Source organism: Geotrypetes seraphini, chromosome 19 (genome assembly GCF_902459505.1).
Source record: "Geotrypetes seraphini chromosome 19, aGeoSer1.1, whole genome shotgun sequence".
Classification (NCBI taxonomy): domain Eukaryota; kingdom Metazoa; phylum Chordata; class Amphibia; order Gymnophiona; family Dermophiidae; genus Geotrypetes; species Geotrypetes seraphini.
Genome location: NC_047102.1, coordinates 5,750,779 through 5,773,417, shown reverse-complemented (window position 1 = coordinate 5,773,417; position 22,639 = coordinate 5,750,779). Strand labels below are relative to the sequence as shown.

General features: G+C 42.1%; 1 protein-coding gene across 3 annotated transcripts in view; it reads right to left on the bottom strand.

Annotated features, from left to right (window-relative positions):
* The window catches only part of ANO1 (anoctamin 1), a 140,558-nt gene that overhangs the window by 44,873 nt on the left and 73,046 nt on the right, over window positions 1–22,639 (bottom strand). For all 3 annotated transcript variants that reach the window (XM_033928134.1, XM_033928132.1, XM_033928133.1), the window contains 5 exons: window positions 15,871–15,922; window positions 11,682–11,737; window positions 10,598–10,639; window positions 5,851–5,915; window positions 4,692–4,826 (listed from right to left, as the gene is read on the bottom strand). In XM_033928134.1, coding sequence (XP_033784025.1) covers window positions 4,692–4,826; window positions 5,851–5,915; window positions 10,598–10,639; window positions 11,682–11,737; window positions 15,871–15,922 — 350 coding nt within the window. The remainder of the gene's footprint in view (window positions 1–4,691; window positions 4,827–5,850; window positions 5,916–10,597; window positions 10,640–11,681; window positions 11,738–15,870; window positions 15,923–22,639) is intronic.

The following is a 22,639-nucleotide window of genomic DNA, read 5'->3' as shown; positions in this document are numbered from 1 at the left end:
GACCTGGGTTGCCACTGTTGGAAACAGGATACTGCATTTGATAGACCTTTGTTCTGTCCCAGTATGGCAACTCTTACGTTTTTACGTTCTTATTCATCAGACTGATTCAAACTTATAAAACTTTGGGTTCAATTTTTGGATGATTTTTTTGATATGGAAGAGCGGTTAGCAGGAAATGTTTTGAATTTTTTAATTGGTTATATTCGTTGAATACACATTTACAATTTACTATGACATTTAGTTGTCTGCAGATGAACTTTTTGGATCATTTATCACAGGCCGCGGTGGTGAAAGCTCCAACGCTCATAGAATTCTTATGAGTGTCGGAGCTTTTACTGCCATGATCAGCATGTAACACCTTATTACATTTTAATTCTTTCCACCCTTATCACCTAAGGATCAGTCTCCCAATTAGCCAATTCTTACAAATCCGACGAACCCCGTATTTGTTCAACATTAGAGGATTTTGAGGCCCAAGCCATTACATTGACACAATTGTTGGACAGGGGATATCTATCCCACAGCAGTTGTTAGGAAAGCGTATTTGAGAGGTAAATATGCTCAGCGGGATCTCCTATTACAATATAAACAAAATTGTGGAGGAGGAACAATTAGTAGCTGTCCTAACGTAAGGTACAATGAGTAAGCAGGTGGCTAACTTGTTGTTTAAACATTGGTCAGTACTATCTCTACACGCATGTTTTTCAGACCCCCCCCCCACCAACCATTCATTAATAGGTTATCGTAGGGGCTGCACCATTGGATCCAGTCAAGAGCTGATTCGGGACCTGAGAGGTGAATACCAGGGAGGGGCCTGCTCTTCCTTTAGAAAGCTCTGCTATCTTAAATACAAACATGACATTGTGAAGCTCCAGGGTGAAGGGGTGGGGCTGGGGAATTGGAACTTACTACCACTGACACTAAAAACTATAACGGCAGTGGATAAGTTTAAGGAACATGTAAAGACCATCTTTTTTCTGAAGCCTCTTCTCAGGTATAATGGGTATTGCTGGGAGGATCTTGAAAGACAAAAGAAAGGATACCATTGATGATAATTTTGGAAAGTGTTTTGATTTGTGTTTGGATTATGTGTTGATTTTAGGTTTTGTATAATGTGTTGATTATTTTTTTCTACATTGTGAGGGGCATAATAAAAAGAAACGTCTAAGTCTGTTTTGGGCCTAAGTCGCTAGTCGCACAAAGTCGTCAGTGTCTAAATTCCATTCCCAAAAAATACATTGAAAATATTTATTTTTTTCAAAAATCGTTTAAGTATACATCCAGCCATTTGGTCAGCCAGACCACTAAGTCGTCTATCTTTATACCCCATTCTCATCCAAAAATTCATCCAAGTCAAAAATGCCTAGAACAAGACCTTTTGGGCGTGGGAGGGGTCAGCAAAGTGATGGACTGGACACCCAGACATGGCAACACAGTGGGGCACCTTACAGGGCACTGCTGCAAACTTCACAAAAAGGGTGCCATATACATATCTCACCACAACTCCCTTGGTGAGCCCCCCCCCAAAAAACACCCTCCAAAACCTGTCTACAACCCCAATAGCCCAAGACTATTTAAGCCACCTCTGTGCTGCTCTACTAGGCTTTCCTATGCCAGGTGATGATGTTCTGGAGGCAGATATTATTATTATTATTATTATGTTCTTGTATACCGCCATACCCAAAGGTTCTAGGCGGTTCACATCAATTAAATTAGTATCCGATCTGAACACGGATTTACAACATTTTATTGGAATCACAAGCAACAGGGAAGGAAATGTTTGAGTTATAGTAGGAATTTATCTGAGTTGGATTGGAAGGAAAAGGGGGAGGGAGAAGAGGGCCAGTTTTTATTATGATTTTTATGGCGGTGGTGGGGGGGGTCAGTGATCACTGGAGAAATGTGTGGGGGTCTGTACTAGTCTCTACAGTGGTTATCTGGTCACTTTGGAGACCTTCTGGGCACTTAGACCTGGTTTTCAATTGCCTAAGTTGCTATGTATAAGGAGGAGCTAGCTAAACTAACGGTAGACAAAGTAGTAGAGATGGAAGGGATACATATGATATATGCCATCACTTCTCATTTTTGACCTGAAGAAAATGGTATTGCCTTTGAAAGCTAAACACAAAATGTATTTAGGCCAATAAAAAAGGTATCATCTTATTTCATTGTTTTGTTTTATTTCTATTTACTATCTAAAGGAACCCACTAAGCCTTGAGACTGTAAATTGGAAAGGAGAATAAGGAAAAAGACCAGAGGACTGTTTGTTATCCCTTACTTTAATGATCTGTATTGGAATGTACAAGGGGTTTAAATAGTTGCTGGATACATTACCCTTCTTATTTGGCTATCCAAGTTCAGTAAACTTACATTAAGAGGTTTAGGTTCTTTTGCTTTATTCCGGAAAGTTCTGAAAACTTTTTTGGTTTACGTATTATGTATTACATCATTGTTAATTCTGTCCCTTGCATTGCATTTTGCTCTATAAGTCTCTCGCACTGCTTTTTTTTTTTTTTTCTATTATATAAATATCTCTGCTGTATATGTACAGTCTCCTGCATGGTAAATCTGCATTGTTCTTCGCTGTATAAACACCTTTACTGAATATGTACAGTCCTCATTGTATCTTCGCTGTAAATGTACAGTCTCTTACACTGTAAACCGCTCTGAACTGTTTGTGGTACTGCGGTATACAAAATAAAGTTATTATTATTATTATTAACCCAGTCGAGCTTCTCTTGGTCGATGACTCGGTCTATGAAACTAAGTTTCAGTTTAGTTTAAACTCTACACAATTGTGAGCATATTAAACTCTGTGGACTGATTTATCCTCTGTAAGAAATATGTGGATTGTGTGCCAGCCAGCCTTCTAGTTTCACTAGCCCTTGTTCTGACCTTCAACCGGTCCATCGGATGCTCAAACCCAACCCAGGATTACACGTATGAACACCTCTCTCTACATGGTATCTATCCATATCTATGAAGGAGAGCGAGAAAAAGAGATTTGAAAATGCCAGACCCACCGAGGAGGTATGATGCTACTGCTAGATGCCTCCATGCAGTGGTGTAGTAAGGAGGGGTCCGACTCAGGTGCCATGTTGGTGGGGGCATCAGCACCCCTCCTTCCCCCATACCTCTAATTGTTCACCACCGCGAGCAACAACTTCAATGGGGGGGATTGGGGAAGGAGCGAGAGGCAGAGACAAGGGCGGGGGAGGGGTGCCACTGCCCCCGGCGCCCTTCGCCCTCGTTACACCACTGCCTCCATGAATTCCTAAAAGCCTCCCATCAATTACAAGAGAAGGCTGAGCATTGCTGTTTTGTGATCATCCAGAATTCCTGGCTCAGCTGAACTGTATACAGCTGCCTTAATCCCGTGGACAAAAGCAACATCAAGCCCAACATCCTGTCTTTGACATTGGTCAGCCTGCCTCACTTGGAAGTAGCTGGTAAGTGAGAGCAATTTGCAGCTTCTCACTTCTAGAAGAGATAGAGATTATCTCTTCCTTTCTCTTTTATTGAAGGGAATAATTATTGAACACGACACCTTCTGTTGCTAAATGTGTGGACTGTATTTTCTAGTGTTTATTGAGACCTGGAGACCCAACTTGTACTCTGGCAATAATCCGTTTAATGGAAAGCTGTAACAGTGTAATGATGTTTACACAGTTCATTCATTTTCACGTTTCAATATTGCAAATGAGAGCGTGAGATCATATTTACTATTTCATTTAATGTGCCTCTGCCTATGTAAAGTACCTCAAAGATGAATGATAAGATCCTGAGTAAGATGACATTTGGGTGTTCTGCACCAGCTTCTAAGGCTTGAGAATCACGTTTTTAGGCCAGAGAGACTACTAAAAGATACGCTCCATCAGTAGTGGGTGGTTAAGCTGCAGACATGCTTACAATAATTGATAGCTCCGTGATGCAGCTGAGTAACTCATTTTAGGTCTCCAGCACTGCTCACATGTTTGTGGGAATGATACTTTATTGAGTAGCTTTTGAAGGCTTGAACTAACTTCTTTAGGTGAGGACAATGTGACTGAAAGTAGATAACATCGGAATATATAAAAGCATTCCAATGACAAACTCAAAGGCAAAGAAAGGAGCGATGAGTATAGGGTGAGAAACAGGAGAGATTTATGGGTGATTAAAAAGACTCATCGTGTCCTGAACTGAGCTTCCAGCCTTTGAAATCTAGCCAGAAATGTATTAGGAAATCCAGTGAAAAGAAAGGAATCATATTATTTTCCTTTTTTTTTTTTTTTTGTTTGACTTCTATTTATTACCTTTACCATGCCGTACTGGGACAAGCCCAGTATCCTGATTACAATAGTAGCCAATCCAGGTCCAAGTACATGGCAAGAACTCAAAACAGTAAAACAGATTTTATGTTGCTTATCTTAAAAATAAGCAATGGGTTTTTCCCAAGTCCATCTTAATAATGGCTCATAGACTTTTAGGAAATGAGCCAACCCTTTTTAAAACCCTGCTAAGCTAACTGCTTTTATCACATTCTCTAGTAACGAATTCAGGAGTTGAATTATTCTCTGATTTGTTTTAAGGTTACTAGCAATCAAAATTCTACCTTAAGGGTACATGGACATTTCTGATAGTCTCTGATATCCTGGAACTGAACATAACATCGGTAGCTGCAATACAAGAAATACAGACAAGATCTTCATACCTTGGTATATTCTCATCTACGGTCGCACAGCCATACAAAAACACAATGATTCCAACAATGGAAGCCGGAATGAGCATCTGAGTGTAAACACCCAACCAGGCAAAATAGAGTCCAATTTTCTCACCAAAGTATTTCCTGTAAGATATCAGAAAATCTGATATGAGAAGAAATATATTTTCAGCTGCAGCAACAGGAGACTCCAAAGATCTCTCCCTAAACAGAGAATGACATGGTGACAAAATTCATCACCGTTTCCATCCTCGCAGATAACCACGGAAAACCATCCCGTGTCATTCTTTAGTGTCCATCTCAACCTCAGTCCTTCTACACCAGCATTCTTCAATGCAAGGCTTGAGGGTCAGTGGCTGGGCCCATTCGGACTCTGATTCTTCCCTCTGTCCTTAAAGAAGGACATGGATGGTTATCTGCGAGGACAGGAACACTGATGAATTTTATCTATCCCTAACCTTAAAGGAAATAGGAAGTGAAGATTAGAAAACATAGTAGGATTTGGGTTAGTGGAAACACACTTTTCTAATATTATGAGCTGAAGAATTTCTGGACCAGGAGGACCAATATTCAGTGAAGTCAGATGTGTGAACATATCAAGGTATCTTCCTCTTGTTGCCAAGGGAATCTGCTGTCCAGTCCTGAACTTGTTTATGTAAGACACGTGTTCAGCACACAGAACAAAAATTTATTTCACTCTCTCTGTCCTCGTTAAGCCAGACTTGACCAAGTTCAGTCTTCATGGGCCAAGAACAGGCCAGGTTTTCAGGATCTCCCTAATGAATATGCACAAGGTGATTTGCGTACAGTGGAGGTAGTGGGCATGCCGATCTCTCTCATGCACATTCAGTAGAAATGTCCTGAAAATTAGCCCATTTGCAGCTCTCAAGAACTGTATTAAGCAAAGAATCCTTCAACACACCAGATAAACTAGGCATACCAGATGTCCAGATTTCCCTGGAAATCTCCTCCTTTTGAGGACATGTCCGGGGGTCCAGGATGGCTTTTCAAAACCCAGCACTTTGTCCAGGTTTTGAAAAGAAATTGCGGGTCAGGGGGGGGGGGGGTCTGGATTTTACTGACGTGAAATCTGGTAACCCTAGATAAAACCAGTCTCTGTCAAGTAACTTTATGGCCCATCTTTTCTTACCTAACAAGGTCTATTGGTTGGTATTTGTAAAAGGCTCCATAGCTTGCCCACTCCTCACATAAGAGCTGAAAAACAAGATCAAAAAGACAAGGTTTTCGGTTTCTTAAGAATGTGGAGCATGGCTGTCTTTGATCATATGTGGCCTAGTGTTGAAGGAGTGCTTGAATTAGTTCTGGGAATGTTCAAATTTCCAAGTGATGGGGCTTTTCAGGACACCAGAAGCATAACTATGAGTGGCCATTGACCCTCCATTTTGGAGTCAGTGGCAACAGCATGGGCAAACCGAAGCAGTGTCAACATATTCACTTCCTAGGGTTCACCCCTGTCAATCTCGGCCCTCACCACAAAATCAGTCACTGCAAAACACTGATCCCCAGATTCTATATAATGGAGAAAAATGGGGGTAACCACTTAGTGCCCTGCACCCCATAGTAATTATGTGGGCTGTAAGCTCAGTCCCAATGTAAAGACAGCAGTGGATTAGGGCTGGCATTACGGGCATGCAAATTGGGCATTTTCCCTACAGGGACAGAACTCGCAGGAGATAAATTTGTCTCCATGTCTTTCTCTACCACATAATGGAGGATTAAATGACTTGCCCAACTTCAAAGGAGTAGCAGTGGGATTTGAACCTGAATCCCCTAGATCAGAGCTTCTCAAGAAACTCCTCAGATTTTCAGGCTATCCATAATGAATATGCATGAGGTAGATCGTTATGCAAAACCATCTCATGCATATTCATTGTGGATATCCTGAAAACCTGATGGGACTTTGTGTGCCCAGTGCGTCTGTCCTACCCTGCCCTGGGGAACCCCCAGCCATTCAGGTTTTCAAGATATCCCTAATGAATATGCATGAGGCAGATTTGCATATAATAGAGGTGACAGGCATATAAATCTGCCTCATGCATATTCATTAGGGATATCTTGAAAACCTGAATGGCTGGGGGTCCCCCAGGGCAGGTTTAAGAACCACTGATCTAATTACTAGGCTACTCTTCCACTAGTATTTATTCCATTTTCGATATCATTCTCCCAAGGGAGCTTAGAACAGTTTACATGAATTTATTCAGGTACTCAAACATTTTTCCCTCTGTCCCGTCAGGCTTACAATCTATACCTGGAGCAATGAGGGGATTAGGTGACTTGCCCAGGGTCGCAAGGAGCAGTGTGGATTTGAACCCACAACGTCAGGGTGCTGAGGCTCTAGCCTTAACCATTGTGGCACTCTAGAAATCAAAATGTATTAGAAGTGAGCCAAGTAAAGGACAATCAGGCCATTGTGACATCATTGATGAGGTTGGCTCTTGAGCGTTGGTGGCATAAGGCATTATAATATCACAATACCAGCTCTGGTTACCAGAGACTGAATAAATAAATAGTGTGAAAAGTTTCTATTTTCCCAAAGGAGCTCAGAATAGTTTACATGAATTTATTCACAAGCATTTTTCTCTGTCTGTCTCTGCAGGCTCACAATCTATCTAATGTAGCTGGGGCAAACTGTTGGGTTTTGGAAATCACTCCTCTAAAAAGAGGACATGTCTGGGTTTTCTCAGACATCCAGTAACCCTATGGGCTCTAGCAATATTCAGAGCCACAGAAAAAGTAGTTGTCCCTTGCCCAGTTAGGTATATGGTGTCTGCACTGAATATTGGCCCAGGACCTGCATATCATGTGGGTCTTCTGAGGGTCTGGATATTCAAAGCGGGTACCTGGACACGAACCAGCATTGAATGTCTGGATCTTATTCAGCCCACAACTGTCTGCAGCTTTAAAATTGAAAATCTAGTTAGACTGCAATCCCTCTGGAGACAGCAAAATACCTAATGCATCCTGCCTTGAGCTACAATGGAAACAAAAAGGCATTACAGTGTTCCCCCAGTCATTCGCGGTTGGCGGTTTGCGGTCCCAGTCATTCGTGGTATTTTCCGACCACCGACCAGGAGAGGACAGCTGGAGAGGCAGGAGAGAGCAGCCGGAGCGCCGGTGAGTGAAGGAAATCACTCGCTGTATGCTCCACTCGCTGTATGCTTCCTGCACTAAAGTCAGGCCTTACCAATCAGGAGCTGCGTGCCTGGAACGGAACCCCCGCGAATATTGGGGGAGTACTGTATAGCAAAGCTGAAAGTATATTATCCAGGTTTGATCTTGGGCCAGCCTATGATTTAAAAAGCATTTATTCACCTTTCCCAGGAAAAGTAAAGATATGGTGGGTTGTTGTTTTTTGGGGTTTTTTTTGGGTTTTTTTTTAAGAAGATACAACTAACACTGTTTGCTGAAGCTGAAAAATATTGGTTTTTTTTATGGAAATTATTCTAACTTCCAAACTTGGCGACTTGGTCCTTTACTGAAGTAATTCCTAATGTTCGTGAGAATAAATACGTTTGAAGGGCTGCGATTCGACTTCATATCAAGTGGTCCTTTTATTAAGGCGCGCTAACTGACATAAGTGTACGCCAAATCGGTTAGCGCGCCTTAATAAAAAGACCCCTAAATGCTTAACTTAAAAGTGACTTCCATTGTAGGCTAAAATAAGTTCGTAGAGATATATGAACGAGATCATCTGGACACTATCCAGGGAATTGCATTCACAAAGCGGAAGCCCTCAGACTATCACAGTTAAACTAAAATAGAATCGTGCAAGAGTCAAAGGTAATTCAGACATTACGAGCTTAACTAATTATTGACAGATGCATAGTTTAACAAGCTAATGTCAGAACATTCTTATAATGGTAGCTTGAGGAAAATAAATCTCTTTTTCAGTTTGACCAGATAATATCGAACACTTGTATATCGCTGTCTTGGTATATATAAGCAGTTTACGTTGCACGAAAAGGAAATAGTCAAACACAAATTTTCCATCAAAAATCAAATCTAACAAAAATGGCATCTTTTAGAGCTGCCTCTAATATTTCCAATACTTATATTTTTCTTTATGAAATTTGCAAAAATAAAAATGACATACTAAACATAAAAACGAGAGAAAAAATGTTCTCATCGTACACATGTACTTTCTGATTCTCTTATAAGGACAGGGGAGAAGACATCAGAGGAGATCCCAGACCTTTCATATCATCCAAGAACTTGCATACATTGGGCAGGTTCATACAAGACCTCTTTCACGTTCTTATCTATAACGACACACCTGTACAGAAAATTAAGCCAGACAATACACTCAGCTGTGAATCACTAAGCCTTAACCCAAGGAACCTCTTCCTCCTGGTTTGAGTCATCTTGGTCACGTCAGGGAACATCCTCCCCCATGAGTTCTACAAAAGGAGTATTTCTATGATCAAGGAAAAGCCTGAGAGGTAAGGCCTATCCCAGTCCAAGATAAAGTTCACAATTAACGTTGCCATCACCAGTGCTTCATGTTTAGAGCTTTCAAGGAATTCTGGTCAAGTGAATTTGAAGAGACCACAAATATCACCCCTTTCCTCTTCCTGAACAAAGGGTTAAAGAAGAGGACTGATTCCAGGCAATTAAGGATTTCTACCACATAGAGAATGATATGGGGACAAATTTTTCCCCGTCCCTGCGGAAACTCATTTTCCTGTCCCATCCCCACGAGTTCTTTTCCTGTCCCTGACCCATTTTTACAAGCTCCATACTTATTTACTCCATTACTTTCAAATACTTATTTCTGAAAGAACATGAGATTACATTATGCAGAAATGGTAAATGCTGATGTTTGCTCGAGGTGGACAATGCGTAAAAGCACTTTAAAGCCCACTTGTTTAAGCATGCTTTTCTATAAATAGCACCCACTGATCCTGGGGTACTAGCAGTGGCGTAGTAATATTAGAAGGAGCCCGGGATGGTGGAACTCCCCGCGCTCTTCTCTCCTCGCCTCCCACTCTATACTCACACTCTTCCTCCCCATCTTGTTCCTCTAAGTCTTCACCAATATGCTCCTCAAGCAAGCGTTGAATTTCCCTCTGATGTCACTTCCTGGCCCAGGGACCCGGAAATGATTGCTGGTGCCAGCAATAGGCAGGAGAAACTGCTCGTGCTAGTGAAGATCTACAGAGGGGAAGGGTGGCGCAAGTGTGGCAGGGTGGGACGGAGAGGTGCCGGGGCCCCCACCAACACGGTGACCGGGCAGTTCGCCGCCCACCCACCCACCCTTACTACGCCACTGGGTTACTATGTTTAAGGCTCGTTTGGGGTGACATGTATAGCTCTCCTGGAGGAGAGTGTGGTGCAGTGGCTAGAGCTGCAGCCTCAGCCCCCTGAGGTTGTGGGTTCAAACCCCATATTGCTCCTTGTGACCCTGGGCAAGTCACTTAATTCACCATTGCCCTCAGGTGCATTTGATAGACTGTGAACCCTTCGGGACAGATAAGGAAAATGCTTGAAGTACCTGGATGTAATCCACTTTGAGTATGGTTATAAAACTACAAAAAGGTGATATACAAGTCCCAAAACCTTTATTTCTAGATAGGGGGATGGTAAGATATTGATAAGAATAGATTTGATGGCTTAACCCATTAGTTATATTTGCATGTTATTTGAAGCATTTGAACTGTGTATGTCTCATTGTTACCCAAAAACAATTGTAGATGGTATAGCTGATGTTATAGGCTAACGTGTAGCAAAATGTGCACCCAATTCCTAATGAAAGCCAATTAGCATCCTAGTTGGCTCCTAATTTTGGGTGCCACATATATAGAATATTTGGGGACTACTGGTGTGGGCACCCAAGTGACTGGGGATGGTTTGGGAACCACTGCTCTGTAAGAACTTACCTTTCTGTCGTTAAGTTCGACATTTTCACCTTCATAGTCGCCCTGTGGTTTTAAAAAAAAAAGGTCTGTTATATCCTATAACTTTCACGTTTTATGTAGTTTACAAAGAATTTAGAATCTTTTTTTTAAATGAAGAGTAACAATAAAAGAATTTTAAAAAGAAAATAAATCACCCATTTAAGATACTCCTTTCTCTTTGATTAGAGTTATTCATAAATATCAATTATAATTGAACTGATGTTAAGAAAAGGTGGGGCTTGTCAGAAGGGCAGTTAATCAATCAATATAGGATTACTGAGAGCTTCTATACCGCTACTAATGACTGGGGAGTCCATTCAGAGCGGTCTACATGAGCTTCTGTAAAGGTGTTATGATGCAAGAGCTTCTGTAGAGATGTTACCATAAGGAGTTGTGAGGTGTTACAATGTATGGGCTCTATACTGAAATACACGGAGCTCTGTGGTGGCGTTACAGAGTTATTAATATTGGCATGATTATGCCATAATCCATCATCCTACTTATATGCACATGTCTATGCCAAATCAGTTGTCAGTTGTCCTATGTATGTACACATGTAATACTAGGTTTACTATTGCAGCTAAATACACTATACAGTTTTTTACATACCTCTTAAGGAGGTTGGCCATTTCAACTAAATCTATTTACATCCATCCTTGAATGTTCTAGTTTCCTCTCTCTGTCAATGTCATAATTTCAGTTGAAGTATCCCAGTGATGGTACCAGAATCATGGGAGACAAAGGGTTAAAACAGAACAAAGGTCTGCTGAGCTAGTTTAAGAACAGAAGACCAAGAATTAGCAGGAGTTTGAACTATTACTGGAGGGGACAAGGAGGTTGCCAGATGTGTTAAACAAGAAAAAAAAAAGCTGGCATTTATGGCGCTGAAATTGCTAAAAGCTTATTCTAAACTGTTGTACTTTTCCAAACATAAAAAACCAAGCAACCATAAATTTCAGCAGTGAAAACACAGAGAATTTCTGGAGCCAAGAACATAAAATCCTTTCTAAAGATCTTCAGCTTAGGTGCCAGATTATACAAATTTAAAATACTCATGATCACTTACATCGTGCAGGGGGTAGGCAGCGCTGTAAACTCCATTGGCAAGTAGGCTAGTGATCCCTTCAAACAAACAGAGAACAAAATGAATTTGGTCAGAAAATCATCTTGTAGGAAGCTCTGTAGACAGTTCTCAGTTTCCCTGTGGAAGTGTTGCTTGAGGGTAGAATACAGCACTTGATCTTGCAGACTTGTCACTCACTAAACACTCTCATTATGATTTTGATCTTATTTTTACAGTTGATTTTAATCTGTTTTCAATTTTATTTCTGCTAAGTTTTATTGGGTTTAGGCCCCCTTTTTATCAAGCTACATTAGGGGGTTTTTTATTGCCAACCGCTGCGGTAAAAGCCCCAATGCTCGTTATGAGCATCCGAGCTCCTATTGCAGTGGCCGGCGATTTAAAAAACCCTAACGCGGCTTGATAAAAGGGGACCTTAATTTGTTAGTTAGAATAGTATTTTAATTTGACTCTATTTGCTGGGATCAACCTTTCTCTTGGAGGATTTATCCTTTAGTACAGTGGTATTTGCTAATTTTTAAGTGAGGAATTTGTCCAAACCTTTCTTAATACCAGCTACGCTATCCGCTTTTACCACAACCTCTGGCAACGCGTTCTAGAGCCAACCCAAACTAAATCCAATGAACAAGTTCCACTTCCAGTTCAGAAACACATGAAGCTGCTTCCAGTCTTCATGCCAGTAAAACCAATCAGTAGCAGCCATTGGGTGGAGCTGAGGACTGTAGACCCGCCAGGAGAGGCAATATACGTGGGCTGCAAATTATGCTATAAGGCTCGTCATTCTCAGCTTGCAGCAGATTTGCTAAGCATTTTTTGTACCAGTTTCCTGTTGGCACCCTGGCTTTCTTTGTAACAAGAGCTTACCTGCTAGCTTTATAGCTACATAAGATCCCACATGGAAACATCTGCACCAAAAAAAACAGGCCTTAGCACACCCTTACACAGGTCTTTCCTGCATCATAAGGCCATTTTTAATGCAACTTTAAGCCCTTGATTTTCTAATGGCCATGGAATAATGTTTTATTCGGTGGATTTTGCTTGGAGGATTACCCTTGTTGAACATATTTAAAGATTTATCTTTGATTTGGATTCACACACAATTCACAAGTTTAATTATATTTGCATATGTTTTGATACACACAAGGTGAAGTCCGATGATGGTGTGTAATTAACCCCGTGGGAAGGTTCTCCTTATTGAACTAATACGAGGCTTGAACAGAGCTCGAGCGTTGTTCCCTGTTGGAGATTTTTCTCCTCTGAGCTCTGAGGATTCACCGCACTATTTAAAATATTTAATTATGTTGACGTTCAGCGACTGCACTCCTTCGGGTTCTAAACTATTTTGTTCCGTTGCTTCTTTGCATTTGCAGGGTTTTTTCCAGTACATACAATAAGGTTGTCGCTGGCATGCCATTTTCAAAAAATTACCACGAGAATAGTTACTGCCTCCTATTTTGAAGGTGGTAATAGCTCCTGTGTTCTCCATGCACTAGTCAGTTGGCATGCAGAAATGTAGCTCCACCTCGACATGCCCCCTCCTTTTCTCTGCCCCTTTCCCTTCCCTCATACCTCTAGTCATTTACCGCAATGAGCAACAACGTCAACGTGTTCCTCGTGACCGCATCAGCTCCTCCCACTGATGTCACTTCCGGGTGCCATACATAGGAAGTGATGTCAGAGGGAGAGCTACCGGGGTCACGAGGAGCACGTTGAAGTTACTCGTGGTGGTGAACAACTAGAGGTACTTGGGAGGGGAAGGGGGCGCGCACGACAGGGGGGATCGTAAAACGAGCATGGGGTGGAGATGAGGGCAGGGAAAGGGCGCCTCTCAGCCTTGCTCTGTCACTGGTTTACTACTATTTTGAAGGTGGTAATAGCTCCCGTAATCTCCATGCACTAGGCAGTTAGCATGCAGATAAGTAGCTTCAGCCCTGACATGCCCCCTCCCAAAATAATACAAAAAATATCATTTAGCAAGTTATTAGTTTGTACACATTAAAAAACTACCACGTGACGCTGTGGCGTGACCCGTTTCTGTTGCTTAATAAAAGCTTGGTAGGTGCTGTTGATGCTCTTGTTTTGGGGAAAATTCATAGAATTTTTAGGGAACCCCCCCACCCCCCAGAAATGCTTTTCTCCTGCTTAAATTAGCATCTCTTCCATAAAACTGTCAAGTTACACGAATGCTCTACAACTGGAGATTGCTGGTAGCTGACTTGTTTTTTTGTGCTGTGAAAAAAGATATTTGAGCTGGAACATAAGATATTGTCTGATGAAATTCACTTTTGTACCTAGGCTTGTTTTGGGGGTTCACCTAGAGAATGACATGGGGACAAAATTTTCCCCATCTCATCCTAGCTCATTCTTTTCCTGCAAGCTCCATCCTCATGTGCACAAGCCTCAAACACTTTACAATCATAAGTCGCAACACTCTAGAGCTCAGATTGTGATGTCATAATGCCTCATTCCACCAATGCCTAAGCTCCGTCCTCAGCTGCATAAGCCTCAAACGCTTTAAAATCCTAAGTGGCAACATTCTAGAGCTCAGATTGTGATGTCATAATGCCTCATTCCACCAATGCCTAAGCGCCGTCCTCATCTGCACAAGCCTCAAACGCTTTAAAATCATAAGTCGCAACACTCTAGAGCTCAGATTGTGATGTCATAATGCCTCATTCCACCAATGCCTAAGCTCCGTCCTCATCTGCACAAGCCTCAAACCCTTTAAAAATCACAAGTGTTTGAGGCTTATGCGGTTAAGGCAGAGCTTACAGGATTGGAGCAGGAACAGCAACAAAACTTGCGGGGATGTGACGGGGAAATTGAGTTCCTGCAGGGATGGGGCAAAATTTGTCCCTGTGTCATTCTCTAGGTTCACCTTCCCCCTGTGTTTTAGCATAAAGGTCTCTAGTCCTCACAGTAGGAGCCTAATGCCCAAACTGCACCTCTCAGTGCCAGAGAGAAGAGGAAATGGGCACTTCGCTGTTACTGGCAGCAAGCCATGCAAAGCAGGTTTTTCCAGTTTCCAGAGCTATTTTAAACCACTTTAATTCTTTTGTTTTTTAAAGGCATATCTAAACTTATTTCTGTAGGGTAGATGCCCCTTAAATGTAGGGAGCGCTTATTAGGTCAGCTTCCTGTTGCATTTTTGCATTCCTCCCCTTGATGAGAGTTTCTGTTTGATTGTAATGGACATTTATCCTGAGGAAGCTTTCCTATGAATGGTTTGCAAATACAGATTTAAGCACAGATGATTTTTTTTTTTTTTTTGCACAGTGATAGAATGAAAAGCATGGTGCAATTTTCTCAGGGTTTCGGCTAAGAAATGTGAGGCAATTATTATGAAACGGCTAAACAGTTGAGATTACTAATGGTGGTTGAATTCCAGGCCAGAATAAACCTTTCCAAAAAAGCTAGAAGAGTTTTGGGTGGGGACCTTGTCTGGTTATGAGTCACTTTCTTCCACTTCCATACAAAGCCATGTGTCATACTTCTTTTGTGCCTCTCAACCCAATTATGACCCTCAACACTAGGGGAACATCTTGAGAAGCAATGGACAGGGTCACTAGAAACTCACAATGTCACTTTATTGCAAGCTCAGCAAGTTGGAGACTTTGGCTACTTCTGGATGCTTCATTGCCCCTCTGTGGGTTGTCATAGCCATGGTTGGTGAAAGGATGTTTGGAACATCTCCACATGCTCCCTTTCTGATCCCTCTGGCAGCCTACCAACTTGGCCTGGCTCTCCCAGAGGCCTTAATCCATCACTACCTCCAGCTACTGGCCCCTGTGGACTGATGAAGGAAGGATGCTTACCAGTGTGTGCCAGTTTATTCTGCCATGCTGGGCCAGTCTCGCAGTATGAGCTGGGAGGTTATGGGGTCTCACAACTCAGACTGAAAGATTTACCCTGTGCAGAAGAGGAAATACCATTATTAAGTGCCCTCCTTCCTCAATTTAAAGACATTTTCTATAGGTTCCTAATGGTGATTTTTTTTTTTTAAACTTTGCATTGCTAGCCAACCAAAATCAAACTTGATTAACTTGCCCGGGTAATCCTGCTTCATGTGGCAGTAAGCAACTTTGCCCACTTTCACTCCTCCACAGACAGAATGAAATTGTGTTGCAATTTTCTGATATTTTAGAATTTTTGTAAAATAGCATTGATCCCTTACCCATGCTGTATTTGGCTTTGGTGCAGGTCGTCCTTTTCAATATTTCGTAAACCTAGTTTTGAAAGACAAAAAGGAAACAGAGCACATCAGATTTTCCACCTTGCTGCTGCATGCAAATCTGGGCCCAGCGGGAGTGGTTTTGATGTGCAGTCCAAGTGGTGCGTTATTGCTCAGGAGGCAGAAGTCCTGCAACTGTTTTAATTGTTTTGCTCAGCTGTTCAAACAAACAAAAACTGAACCCTCTGCTCTTTCTGGAGCCAGGCCATGGAAAATGGGACAATCCCAAGTCCCAAGATCCTTAATGTGAAAAACTGGTGACACAAATTTAAAGAAAGAGAAAAGAAAAGCTCAAGCAAACCAACAAACAGAAACTGCAACCTCATTGCACTTGAGCTCAGAATAGGTCCAAAAAATGCGTGCTTATACCTAAGTGTATTTATAGAATGGGTGTATAACAATGATGTATGGAGCCAAAAATGTATCTTGTTTTCACATTTTCTGAATTTTCCTCTGTTATTGTGTGTTTTTTCACACATTAGCTTGCACACAATGCATTCTTTGAAAATGAAACATTTTTAAGTGTACAACAGGTAGAAAAGATGATAGTCAAAGCCAGGAAGATGCTTGGGTGCATAAAGAGAGGAAAGGCCAGTAGAAAAAGGGAGGTGATAATGCCATTGTATAAGTCTCTGGTGAGGCCCTATTTGGAATATTGGGTGCAATTTTGGAGACCACCACCTTCAAAAATAGAATTGAGTTGGTCCAGAGGGCTGCTACAAAGTTGGTTAGTGGCCTTTGTCATAAATCATATGGGGACAGACTTGGAGAGCTTAATATGTAGACTCTGAAAGAAAGACGGGAGAGAGGGGATATGATAGAGACGTTCCAATATCTCCGTGGCATTAATGTACAGGAGGTGAGTCTTTTTCAAATTAAGGAAAATTCCGGAAGGAGAGCACATAGGATGAAGTTAAGAGGCAATAAGCTCAGAAGAAAACACTTCTTGACAGAAAGGGTGGTAGATGCATGGAATAGTCTCCCAATGGAGGTGGTGGAGATGAAGACTGTATCTGAATTCAAGATAGCATGGGACAGGCATGTGGGATCTCTTAGGGAGAGGAGGAGTTAGTGTTCTGGATGGGCAGACTGGACAGCCATTCAGCCTTTATCTGGCATCATGTTTCTATGTTTCTAACTCAATTGCCCATGCATCAATTTGTAGGTGTTCCCACACCCAAGTGATTTAGGCACTCAACCAAACTGAATGCATGTTAATGAGTGCACACCCCAAATACACAGTTACAAAAAAGAAAAAGAAAAAACAACACTTTAGGCAAAAGAAAAATGTTTCCCAGAGAAAGACTAAGCGCACGCAGGCTGATATTCTGAAGAGTCAGATATACTCGCAAAATTCATCATCTTTTCTAGTCATGTGTATATCGCTGTCGTTCCAACACAGAAGCAGCTATTCAAATATTGAATGCACTTAGTGCAGTGGCCTGGGAATTGGGTTCCATTCCTGCTACAAGTCATTTAACTCTCTATTGCCCAGCTACAAAATAGGACCTGAATATAACATGCAAACCACTTTGATTGTAACCACAGAAAGGTAATATATCAAGTCCCATCCTCTTTCCATTTCCTTCCTGGAAAATATGCTCACAGATGTCACAGTTAGATATTGACAGCCTGTCCAGAATTCAATTTTTAACCACTCATGCTGCTTCCACCCCAGGATAAAAACAAACCACTAGACTGCTAACCTAAAGAAAAAGAATGGGAAGAATGTAATTAAAAGGAAGCAGGAAGCTTAACCTGTCAGTCAATGTGGAAATACCTTTAAAAGAAATGACAGGAAATATTTTTTCACTAAGAGAATAGTTAAGCTCTGGAACTCATTGCCACAGGATGCTGTAACAGCTGTTAGCAGAGCTGGGTTTAAAAACAAAAAGTTTGGACAGATTCCTGGAGGAAAAGTCCATAGTCTGCTTTTGAGACAGACATGGAGGAAGCCACTGCTTGCCCTGGGATCAGTCAAATATAAACAAGGGGTGATACTTGAAAACAATTTCCAAGAATGAGTGATAAAGAAACGTATGTTGTAATGAAGAAATCACTCAATAGTAATTTTTATGAATGAGCTGTGCTGATGATATAGATGAGTCTACAAATTTTTATGCTCAGAATCATGGAGGGGGGTGCTGGGGATAAACCCCGGGACCAACCACCTCACTGCCCAATCATCGCATGTAAAAAGTAGACAAATATTATATCATGTAAAAATATTTTAAATGGTGAACGTCTACTGAATTGTTAAGAGACTCAGCAAACTTATCTGTTAGCTTGCAGGTCCCGCAGGTCCCGACGCGCGTTTCGCCCCTGCCTCAGGGGACCAACGATAATGGATGAAAACAATCATGCGGTGGGCTCAAAGATTCAAAAAACAGCACTTGCCTCGCGCAATAAAGCGATAGACAAGTGTCACAGCTTATGACTGGAGTCATATGACAATTCAGTAGACGTTCACCATTTAAAATATTTTTACATGATATAATATTTGTCTACTTTTTACATGCGATGATTGGGCAGTGAGGTGGTTGGTCCCGGGGTTTATCCCCAGCACCCCCCTCCATGATACTGAGCATAAAAATTTGTAGACTCATCTATATCATCAGCACAGCTCATTCATAAAAATTACTATTGAGTGATTTCTTCATTACAACATGCCCTGGGATCAGTAGCATAGAGTGTTGTTACTATTTGGGTTTTTGCCAGGTATCTGTGACCGTGAGGAAAGATACAGGCTCAAGAGGGTAGGTTCTCTCACTTTCCAGAATCTATTTCCATTTATTAAATTTAATAAACCACATAGCATTGTATAAGAACTTCACCCTTGTTACTGATCCTGAATTCACATCAGGAAGACTGAAGGACAGAAAGAGTTAATAAAACCTATAGAATCGCCACCCAAGTCATAGCATCTTTATAAAAACAAGGAAGTACCTGGAAAAAAGTTCTCACAATGGAAACATTCCACAAATCAGGGCCTCAGTATTCACAGACATTTCTCTCATAATAACAGCTGTTATCCGAGACGAGCCGTAGCTACCGCTAACCTTAAATATTCAGCGGGCGCTGTCCAGATAGTACCGCTGAATATTCTTCTTGACTGCATCGGCATTATCTGGATAGTGCTGGGGATGATGCATGGGCGGGTCTAGGGGTCCGGATTTTCCAAATGAAAAATCTCGTAACCCTAGCATTGAGATTAAATCTCGACTGCTTTATTGGATGGAAATAGAACCCCAAAAGATTTGGATAAACCAGCAAATTTAATTCTGCTTATGTGTTGTTGTGGGTTTTTTTTTCATCTCAAGTTTCATTATTCATTTTGACTTTTTTTTTTTTGCCTCCTCTTTGTTTTACGAGAAAGCCTGGAATTTTACAGGTTTTATTGCTTAAGGATGGCGAGCTCTTTATTTGGTGTTTTGAGATTGTTATGCACTATGTTTTTATATATTGTGCTTTGTAGAGGTCTTGGCTCCACTGTGTAAATATTGCAAAGAAAGAAAGAATAAGGGACTAGCTGGCTTAAGGCATGATGGGGCTTCTCTGTCTCTGTGTTATCTGTAAGAGTAAACAGCACAAAACAGCAGACTGACAATAAATTCCCAGTTGGCACGCCTGGCATTTTGAGGTGCCAGCAGAAAGAACAGCCAACTAATATGGCAAACAATAAGCAGATTCAAGAAAAAAATCAACAAATGAAAGGGTCCGATGTAAAGATAAGTCTGGAGCAATGTATTTACCTTATTATCTAAGCGACACACAGAGTGGGAGCAATTCCATAAGGAAGCACTTCCATGTAGGTATCTTGAGGTCACATGGTAAGAGCCTGTTTTATAATGGCATCTGGGCACCTGGATTCCATTATAAAATATTAGTGTAACCTGGTACTTGCGCACCTAACATTTAGGTTAGGGTTACATCAGCCATACACAGAACTTAATTGCGATTAGAGAATGACATGGGGACAAATTTTTCCCCGTCCCGTCCCCACGAGTTTTGTCGCTGTTCCTGCCCCATTCCTGAAAGCTCTGCCTTAACTGCACAAGCCTCGAACAGTTATGATTTTAAAGCGTTTGAGGCTTGTGCAGATGAGGACGGAACTTGCAGGAATGGGGCACGGACAGGAAAAGTACTCGCGGGGATGGGGTGGGAAAATGAGTTCCTGCAGGGACGGGGAAAAATTTGTCCCCGTGTCATTCTCTAATTGCAATCTTGTAAATGCGACAAGGGTACACATAAGTGGCATTCCTAGTCTCCTCCCATGCTCCTCCCTTTTGCATTGACATGCTATGCCAGTTATGCATGCACCCCTTACATAAAGGCTAACCAAATTTCGGTTTTGGTGCCAAAACTGACCTGAAATCCTAATCTGATAACATAAGAACATAAGAAATGCCTCCGCTGGGTCAGACCTAAGGTCCATCGCGCCCAGCAGTCCGCTCACGCGGCGGCCCATCAGGTCCAGGACCTGTGCAGTAATCTTTTATCTATACCCCTCTATCCCCTTTTCCAGCAGGAAATTGTCCAATCCTTTCTTAAACCCCAGTACCGTTCGCTGCCCTATAACGTCCTCTGGAAGCGCATTCCAGGTGTCCACTACACGTTGGGTAAAGAAGAACTTCCTAGCATTTGTTTTGAATCTGTCCCCTTTCAACTTTTCCGAATGCCCTCTTGTTTTTTTATGTTCTGAAAGTTTGAAGAATCTGTCCCTCTCTACTCTCTCTATGCCCTTCATGATCTTGTAAGTCTCTATCATATCCCCTCTAAGTCTTCTCTTCTCCAGGGAAAAGAGACCCAGTTTCTCCAATCTCTCATCGTATGAAAGGTTTTCCATCCCCTTAATCAGTCGTGTCGCTCTCCTCTGAACTCTCTCGAGTAACACCATATCCTTCTTAAGGTATGGTGACCAATACTGGACGCAGTACTCAAGATGCGGACGCACCATTGCCCGGTACAGCGGCAGGATAACTTCTTTCGTTCTTGTTGTAATACCCTTCTTGATTATCCCCAGCATTTTATTCGCTCTCTTGGCGGCCGCTGCGCACTGTGCCGTTGGCTTCATTGTCATGTCCACCATTACCCCCAAGTCCCTTTCTTGGGTACTCTCATTCAATAACATCCCTCCCATTGTAAAGCTGTGCCTCGGGTTTCTGATTCCCACATGCAATACTTTACATTTCTCAACATTGAACTTCATCTGCCATCTCTCTGCCCATTCTCCCAATTTGTCCAAGTCCCTTTGCAATTTTTCACAGTCTTCCTGATCTTGTTTGGGTTTTGACTAAAAATACAAGTTTATTTTCTACTGAAACCAAAATTCTGGTACAGTCCTTGCTCATTTCCAGAACAAAAATAAGGCTCCCTAGCCCCCCTCCCAGGTTTACCTTCAAAGCACTGGGGGTAAGTGGGAGTAGGAGTGACCTGCACTCACTCCTGTTGGCTGGGATGTCAGGTGGCAGTCTCATTAGACTTCAGCCATGTTGCGATTGCTTATCCATTCCAGCTCCAATTTCAACATGGCTGCCATGACTTCTCTGGCAGCAAATCTTGCAAGACTGTTACTCGAAGTCCCAGCAGCCATGTTGACAATGGAGCTAGAAGGGGCAGGTGTGAGTGCAAAGTGCTCCCGTCCTCACTGTACCACACCCGGGGAAGGACCCCCCACCTCCACCCCCCTTTACTATGCCAGTATCCAGACTATAAAATTCTCTAATTTATGTGTGCACGTAATCTGTGTACAACCCTCAGTCACATTCTGCCTAAACCCCACCTCATACACACCTACCGTACCAGCAAAGGAGCACCATCGTGTCATATATTTTAGGCCGGTCAGTATTTTACAGTAGGCCACGTAAAGCCCCTCCCCCTTCATCTCCCATTCAACACACACAGAAAGGGTGAAAGCCGTTGGCGTTGTGATAAAAGCCTCATAGACTAGACTGTGGTCACCATTATGGCTACATCCTTTGTTTTTATAGACTTGATTGGTAGCATACCTTTAGGCTTTGCAAACTGCAGGTTACAATTAACTGAACTCGCTCCTTCCCAACACAAAGTCTAGTATGGGCGAAGGAAGGAACTTCTCCAAGTGGGTGAGGGTGGGGGAAATCATTTTTCATATTTCCCAACAGAGCTTCATTCTATGGTGCAGGCAGGAATAGTGAGAGTGACACTGATGAAAATTGAATACTTGAGGGTAGAGAAATAGCAGCCGTAGCAGGGAGGAGGAAGTGGCTAAGAAATCCAGTGGAGGGGGCAAAATGTCCCCTCTTTCCCCCCTCCCCCCCTACATTAATGAACTCTAGTGAGCTAAAAAGGCAGTGGCTCTGACTTTAAGGCCTTCTCAAAGATTAGAGAATGACACGGGGGCAAATTTGTCCCCGTCCTCACGGGAACTCAAGTTCCTGTCCCATCCCCGCGAGGTCTGTCCCTGTCCCTGCCCCATCCCTGCAAGCTCCGTCCTCAGCTGCACAAGCCTCATAAGTGTTCGAGGCGTGTGTGGTTAAGGCAGAGCTGGCAGGAATGGGACAGGGACAGAATTTGCCTGGATGGGACTTTCTAGAGCTGGAGGAGAGGGTTAGCAAGGTCCTGCTGATGTTTGTGTGAAATTATTTCCTCTCTACAGCTAATAAATAAATAGAATAAATAGAATAAATAAATAAATAAATAGAAATAAACCAAACAAAGAAAAGAAAATGAG